Source organism: Drosophila erecta, unplaced genomic scaffold, assembly GCF_003286155.1.
Source record: "Drosophila erecta strain 14021-0224.00,06,07 unplaced genomic scaffold, DereRS2 tig00000000-arrow-pilon, whole genome shotgun sequence".
Lineage (NCBI taxonomy): Eukaryota > Metazoa > Arthropoda > Insecta > Diptera > Drosophilidae > Drosophila > Drosophila erecta.
In genome coordinates, this window is record NW_020825194.1 from 12,254,930 (window position 1) to 12,265,058 (window position 10,129).

At 41.9% G+C, this 10,129-nt stretch overlaps 1 protein-coding gene across 1 annotated transcript; it reads right to left on the minus strand.

Annotated features, from left to right (window-relative positions):
• Nucleotides 1-343: 343 nt before the first annotated feature.
• On the minus strand, nucleotides 344-5,248 carry LOC6551798 (tensin). Its single transcript, XM_001980775.3, has 2 exons — nucleotides 2,929-5,248; nucleotides 344-1,071 (listed from the first exon to the last, which is right to left on the minus strand). The coding sequence occupies exon 1, from the start codon at nucleotides 5,201-5,203 to the stop codon at nucleotides 3,011-3,013; it is 2,193 nt and encodes a 730-aa protein (XP_001980811.1). The 5' UTR covers nucleotides 5,204-5,248; the 3' UTR covers nucleotides 344-1,071; nucleotides 2,929-3,010.
• Between the last annotated feature and the right edge of the window lie 4,881 nt (nucleotides 5,249-10,129).

Below are 10,129 nucleotides of genomic sequence, written 5' to 3' on the forward strand. Positions count from 1 at the left end.
CTGGAGCCGTACAAAAAAGTACTTTACACTTCCTACGGTTAGCTGACCATAGAGATCGCGTCAAATGGCTGGCAAACGATAAGATTAAATTACTAAACAATTGTTGTGTTCATACAAATGCATATTGTATATTGCCATTGCCCGTGGGTACAGAAGTCATTAATTGTTCAACAAAAGCAACCGACCCAACAAGCACACATGTCTGTTGATATATGAAATTAACAGCCCTGAAAACTAGAACGCAGTCTGTATTTTTAGTTAGATAACATATTATTAACAGATGCTGGGTGCTGAGCTTTTCGCAATTCTGTGTAGGGAGTTAGATTAATAGAAAGGTTTCTCGACTGTTTAACAACATTGCACTTTATTTATATTGACTGCATTAGTAGTGCTTAAGCATATACATATATTTATATAGATATTACTGGTATAAATTAGGGAACAAGCTCTCTGGGTTAGCTTGTACTTTTGGGTTTTATTCAACAACTTTCCAAACTAAATTTAATCGGTTTTAAATTATGTGGTAGATTAGTTTAATTCCGTTTGTCTGACAAGCGCACCCTATATAAAAACACAGAACTCGCCAATATAATATATATACACATCCATACTGTTTTTTGCTAATAAACAGTCAACTTTCGGTAATCAGCTTCCCTTCGCCCCCAGCACAGTGGTACGAAATTCCTTGAAATGCCGCATGGAAATTCCAAAATATTGAATACAATCTTCATGGCTATGTTTATACCTTGGGCTTATAAACAAATATGAATCGGCGTTTCCAATAGCTACCAATCTTATCAAACTCGGACATCCCACTTGTCCCACTGTGCATTTAGTAAATTCAAGTTGATAGTACACATGTGTACATACATATGTTTTAGCTTGGCCATAAATATCGCCGACTTCTGAGTGTGTGCGTGTCTAAATAAACTACGGCTGACATCATTCCTGTTAACATATTCGCAGTTAAGCTCATTGTATCGCAAGATATAATTTCGTAAAGTGATTAGTTAGTACATCCATCTTGCAGCGCTGGGCTCCTCCTCCGCATTGCCCACTGGTTCCACTGGCCTGCAAGAGATGAAAGAAGAAATCCGCTTTAAATCTCAGCAACACGATCGTAAATTCCAACCCACCCATTCGTATCTATCTATATATATTGAACATGCTGATGGATAATTGCTTAATTGCGGATCAAATAGATCATTCGATCGAACAAACAATGGGGGGCTTGAGGAAAAGGTGGGTGGGTGCTCTTTTAAATATTAAATCTATATTATTTTTAGACCATCGCTTTTATTTACAGTAACTTTTCTCTGAGCCTCGTCGGCAGTGTAATTGGAAATTGAAAAAAATATACCAAGACGTGCCTGGAATAAAGTTTTGTGTGTTCGGCATGCGGTTTTTCTAAAATGCGCAATTGACGCCCGCCGGTTCGCCTGAATTTATTTCAACTTTTGCGCTATATAGAGACCTAAAACCGATTTCTATTGCCGTTTGTTTATTTGCATATTCCGCTTTATGGCTCAAGTGAGAAATTCCGAAAAAATTCAAGGTGGAATCGAACGTAGATCGTTGGAGAATTATTCCCAGCAAGATCACCAACTAGTCTCCTCACTCATATCAAGTGATTCCAAAATATGTATCTTTAGGTACAAATAAACAACAGAGCAGAACAGGACAGAGCAGCAGCACAGCAATAACTATAAACTCTATATCGTCTGTGGGCAGATCTTTTTATAGGCACCACAATTTATAGCGAAATGTTGAGCTCTATTATTATTATAGCATTGTGGATCACCTGGCCGCCTGATAGCGAATATATGCTGTCAACTAATGAAAAGTTGGCTCCGTAGCATGGCAATGCACAGTTAAGCGATCCGGCCTTATCGGGCGACCTCAGCACATGACCGTGAACGGAGCGGGGGGAATTAATCAAATCGAAAGAAATGCCAAATGGGGCTGGGGTGCCACCGTATACATAGGTGCGGTCCTCTACTCCAGACTTCGGCCACTTCCCAATGGATGTGTTGGATGGTCTGTTCGATTCTAAATTCGAAACTCAATCATTTATAGGCAACTGACTCATGACAGAAACTTCCGTTGCAAAAAACGTGTAGCCAGAAATGTTAGCCAAATGCTTCTATATGGCGCTCGTGGATTCATTCGTATATACATATGTACATACGGGAATATATGTATCTAGATAATGTGCTCGGCAGTATATGGAAACCGCTATGCAAACAAACAAACAGCCAAGGCGTTATGTAAAGTAAACAATTTGAAGACGAGCCCAGGCAAACGGAAGGGCACCAGAAACTGAAGCGTTTTTAATAGGTTTCCCATTTGTAGCGCAGAACGATGATACAGTGACAAATATTGAAAATTTCTCTGGACATAGCGTTGAGTTAACAAATTCGAAGAAGGGCAGTGAGATATAGCCAAAATTATAGTTCCGCAAGCGCAACTAATGTCTATTTTAAAACAAACAACAAGGGAAAGTCTCTAAAAATAAAAATGTCTCAACCAAACCACGGAAAAACAATTTGTTTTAGACAAATACAAATACGATACTTAAAACAAAAAAATGCCGAAAACAAATCGTTTCTAGAAAGTACTTTTTAAAACAAATAGTTTTTACGACCAATACAGGTTGACCTTTAGAAAAATGAATATATAGTGGTTGGCACAACTTAAGTACTTGTTGTTTACTAAAGATGCTGTTTCCACTGAACAAAGAAATTATGTTAGAGAACTATTTCCAGATAGAGTTCACAATTAGGGACTTTAGTTTGTTTGCAGTTTCGCGACTAAGGACGCCCTAACGAAGGATTACTGTAAGTGGCAATTCAGCCGCCCAAGGCCGAACCGCACCCAAAAACGCCCATTTAAGACCCATAAAAAAACTGCACCCGTCAGGCGTCTCACCTGCTTGTGCGCCACTCCACTCCGGTTGGATGGATCCACTCCAGCCTGCTGACCTGTTGACCCGTGCCACGCCCCCTCCCTCCTACAGGACGTAGTTGCGCAGCTTTTCGGTGGGCAGCGTTCGATTGGCGAACGAGACAATCGCCGCCGCCGGCTGGCTGACGGACAGGTCGCAGAACACATGGCACTGGTTGTCCGTGGAGCTGTGCGACCTCCTGGCCACGAAGGCGAAGATGGTCTTCTTGTCGCTCTCGCCCTCGCTGCTCCACATCCGGTTCTCCGGATCGATGGCGCAGTGCGAGATAACATCCGCCGTGTAGTGCTTCCGGAAGAACTTCTTGCGTGTGTTGTCCGTGAGCGTGATGCCCTGCGAGGAGACCTTGAAGTGCACCTCCGTGGGCTGCGGCAGGGGTCGCAGGCCATACATCAGCCGGATGGCCTTGCGGATGGCCTCGTTGCCGGTCAGCGATTCTGTGTCGCAGGAGTAGAGCCACAGCACATTGGTGGCCGCCCCGTGGGCAAGTAGATGCTGCTGGGCGGGTGTAGTGGCCCGCACCGGTGGCACTATATCCCGATCGGGCAGGCGGAGGAGGCACGGCAACGCCAGCTGGCTAATGGAATGCTCGAAGACGAGGGCGGACAGGGAAGTGAACACCGGCTCGTCCTCGCAGCCCTTCAGATGCACTCCGCCCTTCGTGGGCTCGATGAGGAAGTGACGCACCAGCTCCTGCGAACCGGCGGGCGGTTGGGCTACCCTCACCACCAGGCCGTAGGAGTCCTTGTACGTGGTGGAGTCCCTGACCAGGAACGTGCCCGGCTGCGCGGCAGCCAGTAGTGCGATGGCATCTTCGCGCGTGAGATTTGGTTTGTACCAGAACTGGGACGAACTCCGGGCGAATTGCACGGAATCAGCAGACACCTCGAGTGGCTGCAGAGCTGGCGGTATGCCACGACGTGGCCCTGTTTGGTAGATGGACTCCGGGGGCAATTGGGTCGTCGGCGTCAGAGACGCAGGTGATGATGATGATGCCCCAAAAGGCGTGCGCGGCGTGACCGGAAAGGCGGGCGTTTCTGGCCTGCTGGTGGGACTAGGCGTCATCTGCTGTTGGCTATTGGTATTTGGGTTGCTCACTCTCTTCGTACTGGTGGCATAAATGGGCGAAGCTGGTGCTGGTGATGGTGCAGCTGCTATTGCTGGTGCTCCTATTGCTGGCAATGGCGAGGTGGACTTGGATGTCGATGTGGATGCGGAGAGATCGCGACGAGTGCGCGTAAGTGTCTCCTCCATGTGGTTCTGGCCATAAACGGCGTCCAGTTGCTCCAACGGCTCCAACTGCTGGCGTTTGTGGGTCGCTTCCAAGCTGTTAATTGTGTGATAATTGCGTTCCATGGTCCGCCGATTGACCACGCCATCTGGCACATCCTGATCCAGCCGCAGATCCTCGAACTGAATATTTTTCGTCGTATATCGAGTGGGTTCCGGCCTAACATCATCCAGGTTCAGATTGAACTCAAAATCGTAATTGTATTTCGTAGATTTTCCATTTGACGATGGACTTTTCCGGTATATGGATCCATTACTATCGTTCTTCAACCCATTTCCGTAGCCATCGCTCGGATAGTATTGCCTCTGGGGCGGAGCGGGTGCCACCCTGGCCCGCTCCCCCGACGACTCCCTGTCCAGATTCCTATATTCATTGTAGACCTTTTCGCGTCGCTCCCGCAACAGCTGCTCGAAATTATCTCTCACCGGCGTCGGCGTTGCGCTGCTCGACCTGTAGTGGTATGTATTGGCTATGGTGTTTGTATTGGTCGAACTGGTGGGACTAACGCCATTGCCCAGCGTTTTGCGCACTAGCAAAGGGCTCGTTAGCCGTGTTGGTGGCTTTATCATATCGCCAGTACCGCCATTATTGCTAGAACTATTCACATTCACATTCGTATTCGTATTCGTTGGCCCGAAATCAAAGTCTAGAAAACTATCTACTCGCGTCGGTGTCGGAGTTTTGCGCAGCGGAGTCGAAGTTTTGGCTATGCCATAGCTAAATGGCAGAGAGTTCTCGCGCGCGTGATAAGGTATTCCATTTCCATTGCCATTGACGTTACCAATTCCATTTCCATTACCAATTCCACTTATATTCCCATTTCCATTCGCCTGCCCATTGCCATTCACATTATAGTTTTTATAGTAATTATTGTTATTATTGGCCGCGGTGTATTGGTATTGGTATTTGTGGTCGGCAGCAGCAGCGCTTTCTTCGTACGGCGACCGCATTGTTTCGCGAATTCCAAAAGACTGATTCAAAAAAAAGGTCGAGAAGATACAACTCAAACCGTAGAGTCGGCGTTGGCGTTCCGCTCTCTCTCTCGCGTGGACGTACTCCCGCTCTCGCTCACGGCTTTGTTGGCCAACAAACAGCGAGTCAACCTCCTCAAGTCTGTTTCTGGTTCGCCATGAGTGGGCACAGTGGGCTAGGCTCTAGTAAACCCAAAACCCAGTATACATATTTAATTATAAACTTTTAAAAGCTTTGTAAGTGTGACCAACCTGACGTATGAGTAATTTTTTGGCGACAGTGCGTATGAGCAACATTTGGACTTTTTCGATTTTACGATAAAAAAAACGTTGCAGTATTTGCAAAAATAAAAAAACAAATATATTATTTGTTATTAATATAGTTCACACAGTTAAAATATTGCTAATTGTTAAATCTCGATTTTGGCTGGCACCAACAACTGTACCAACCAAATGCAGAACTCTAGCGAAAGCGAAAGAACAGCATTATAAATAGAACTAACATCGGGTATTTAATAATCCCACGCCCACTGTGCCTGCAAGCTCACAAATACACGCCAAAAGGTGTTGGATGCCAAGAGAGATCGCTCCATGAGAGAGTGCACATAGCGGAGAGATCGAGATGCGATGTGGAGAATGCGAGCCGAAGAGAGTGGGACGTCGGTGATGTCATCGCCACTTATTGACGAATACACACGAAGGGGAGCCACAGCCAAACGTACGAACTAATCAAAACAAGCAATCGAAGCCTATACAGATTAGGGACCCAAAGGTTCGATCCACGCACGTTGGACGCGAATTTCGATCAAAGAACCCAACACACTGCACATCCAAATGGGGACCAAACGTGTGCAGCGATCTTATTGGAGTGCAATTGATAACAGCTGTGGGGGATCGCTTCCTCTTGTTCTCGGTTCTCTGTCGCTCTCACGTAACAAGCAACCCCAATTGGGGGGCCTTTTTGAAATGGTAATTCGCCGATGGCACCCACTGTAACTGCGGGCACGTTCTTCCATTGAATTCTTGGCGTTTTCATCAATTAAATTGCCTCTTTTTCTTTAAATGAGCTGCATTTGCTTTCCGCTGAATGAAACAGACGATCGTTGTTTATGCCATTTAAATGGGGTTTTCTTTATCAGTCAATTGCGGTCTTGTTTCCCAGCAGGTTCAGGTTGCACTTTCCCAATGAACTTTTGTGGCTATTACACATACACCATCAAGCCAGGGGCCACAAATGTACACTTGTAAAAAACATGATTTAAAATACCGATTGTTATATACTTCTTTTAGGTGCAGAAAGCGATTTAAATGTATTTTAGTTAGTGTTATTGTATTTACATATTCCTGTCTTTTTAAGATATAGCAAGTATGCCAGGATTATTTATAAGTGTTAATCCTAATATGATTACAAAAATGTACTTATTTCTTTCAGTGCTGCCCATAGAGAAGAAGCTGTCGCATCTTTTTTTGATTTCTCAACATTTTCTTGTAGAAAGCGTAGAGGTGGGCAAAAGAAACAACAACAGCAACCACAACGAATATAACAACAATGGCTAAGGCAATATCAATGAAACTCCAACCGCCAAGTGACGTCAGTAGAGCAACATGCAACATGGCATAAAGAAAACAAATTAAAATCAAATACAGCGAAAATATGCGCTTAAAAAAATAATGTCTGAGAAATAGCTGCAAAAATGCTCTGCCAATGCCAGCAGAGGTGATCTTCTTCTTCATCTCCTACTTGCCGTTGCTGCTATTGTTGTTGCTGTTTCGGCAGCCAGTTGTGGGTGGCAAATAAACAAGTTGCTCTCCCGCTCGCTCACGCGCGTGGTGCAGACCCCACCGCCTATCTTTCGCTCTCCGGTGACCTGTCGCCGCTCTCTTTCGCTGGCCTTAGTTGCGTCCCTAGTTGGCAACTCGTTTACCTTTTTCGTATTTCGAATTTCGAATTTTGTTTTTTTCCTTTTCGTCTTGCAGCTTTGCGCTGGCGAACATCTGTTGTTGTTAACTCTTTCTGTCGCAAATCTGCTGAAACAAAGTCATGTGGAATTTTGGTAATGCCAATCAGAGCCATATGCTGTGACAACCGGGGATTGCGGGTCCATGTGGCCATCTAATGTTGGCCAAAACGATGGAAAGCTAACACATGGACGATTACAGATAGTTTGAGTGTGGTTTTCGGCTGTGCAAGATACGCATTCGATTCAATTGATTCGAATGTCCGCATCATATGCTCGTCTCTTTTCCCACTCGAAAGTTTCCACGTTCAATCAAGTTTACAGTTGGAGATTGGCCTGTCATCTGCATCTCAAGGGGATATTTTCCCAAGGCTCAGAAACTCACTTTTGTATCGAAAACATATTTTACATATATTATATATTATTATATTATATATATATTGGCTCTTGCACTGTTGCATGAATGGGCTTGGTGAACTATATAGTTCTGTGATCTCATTGCGTTAGAGCTGAATTATTCATTACCTTTGTTCAATAACATTGAAATAAATCTATAGTTATGTAGGTTGGGTCATTTCCTGTCACAAGCTTGCGTCTTATTTTTGGCTTTGTTCTAGAACTTGTTTGAGAATTTACTGGCCAATGTTGTTCTGGAACTTCCAGATGCTGATAATTTAGCACATGCATAAAATATTGGACTCCACATAATTTCACATTATGCTTTAGTTTACCCAGGGCAATAAAGAAAAACACATCAACATTTTTTATTGACGTTCATTGAATTTTATTGAAATTTTGCGAGTTAATACAAAACCGAAATTGAAATTAATGCAATTAACATTAAAAACGCCCGCTCACCGTTACAATGCCACTGAAAAACGTTTGTTTAATACTATGGTTAACTGATTTACAATTACTAGAAGAGTGTCTCGTTTCTTGTCTACAAAAATGTAAAATAATAGTCACATTTAAAATTGCATAAATTCTAGACAAGTGTAGATGTTATAGTATGTCGTACATATTGGTTTTTTTTTTACTTTTTTTGTTTTGGAGAAATTCTCATGCATAAAATGTTTTTGTATTTCATAATCATTCTTCTTTTTCATATTTTCATTTATTTGTTGTTGTTGTAATAATTTGGAATTATGCATTATATGTTTTAAATTTTATTGCATTTTATGTAATTAAATATATATAACGTACATCACAGCAAAACTTTATAATTTTTTTGTTTGTGTTTTTTCTTGGTTTTTTTTTTGTTTTGTTTTGTTACTATAAATATATTTTTATGATAAGCTTTTGATTTTTGTTAATAGTCTGGAAAATAAAAAACCCGAAGAGAGTTGGAAAAAAACTATTCGATGGAAACACGTAGTATTAGTGCGTTAGTTCAGGATAGACGGAAGCTATATAACGAACTGAATAGCGTGAAAATATGGAAACTGGATACAAATAATAAGATTGATTAATGTTTCTTTTCCGCTTAGCTTGGTTGATTGAATTTTTTACATATACTCATACTCGTAAGTAATTATGTCAGTGCACGTATAAAAGGTATTCAATTCATGTATATAATATATTCTATATATAGTTATTTGCTTTTACCATAACGTTCTGTTATTGTGACAAAAAATAAACTTTATTTGGGTTTTCGTTTATCATTCAGTTGATGTTCCTACTAATAAAATTCTAGAAAAGCACAACACCTTTACAATGGTCTTTTGGAAATACCATTTATATATATTAAAAACAAGAAAGAACGCTAAAATCGGTTGATCCGATTACGTGATACCCGGTACTCATTATCCTGCCGAAAAATAATTGCCTATTTCTGGGCGCTTGCTGAATAACTATCAAGAACAACCAATATTGCCTTAGAGCAGTGAAGACGATCTACTATTGCTATATTTTAGATATTAAAAGTATCACCATAAAAGTACAATACAAATAAATTTTCTGTATTCTAAAACGGACAAACTAGCGGACATGACGTTATTTGTTGGATTTGAAACATATATATATGTACATATATCCTTTTCGAATACCGGGTATAATAAATACACACACGTTTACACATATACTAGGTATCAAGATTTCAGTAATGCATAGCTTTATTAAGGATTTGAGAACGGGGGAGCTAGGACAGGTCGGCTTTGGGTAGGAAAAGTGCTGCAAACTCTCGCTATAAGCAACGGATGAGCCAATAGATGCGGCATATGGCCTTCCCGAAGGGGCTAAACTAATGTTATGTATATCCATTCTCACAAAAAATCAATGCTATCCATAGTATATATATGCTATAAAAAGTTGTTGAGTTAGTTTCAATGGTTTTTTAATACGAATGGAGGGCAGGAATCATTTCAATTTACTTGTTCTTCTCATTTCTCGTTTGGTTTAGTTCCACGTTAATTGGTTAATTGTGTATACCGATCGATAGATAGATATAGATAATTATTGTATGGTACTCGTACTTGTACTTGTACTTGTACTTGTATATTGGTAAAAATGGTTTGCTTTTTCTGTCCTTCTCCGGCTTCAAAGGCTAGTGCACGTAGTTTGCTTAAATCGCATATATCAGAGGGAAAATCTCTATGTGTGTATATATGATACTCGTAATACTCGCATCTGATGCAATTTTAATAGACAAGTCACATTGAAGGAGGTTAAGGTGTGTGTGTGTGGGTGTGTTTGTGTGTGTGCATGTTAATGCTTTAGAGTTTAGAGCTACAGACGTTACAGTTCAAAAGGCAAAAATACTACGGAAGTGGATGGACTGGTCGATGGGCGGCTGAGGTCACCACCCACGCACGCTGGCCCTGGAAAAGTCTGGTTACGATATTACGATACTTGTGTTCTCATAGCGATTGCAATATGTTTAATTACGCACACAACTACTACGAATACATTAATAAGCCCACCAATATACATATGTATGTTTGTTGCTATG

Coding starts and splice junctions, on each gene's coding strand:
- LOC6551798 (XM_001980775.3), bottom strand. CDS start 5,203: ATGCGGTCGCCGTACGAAGAAAGCGCTGCTGCTGCCGACCACAAATAC.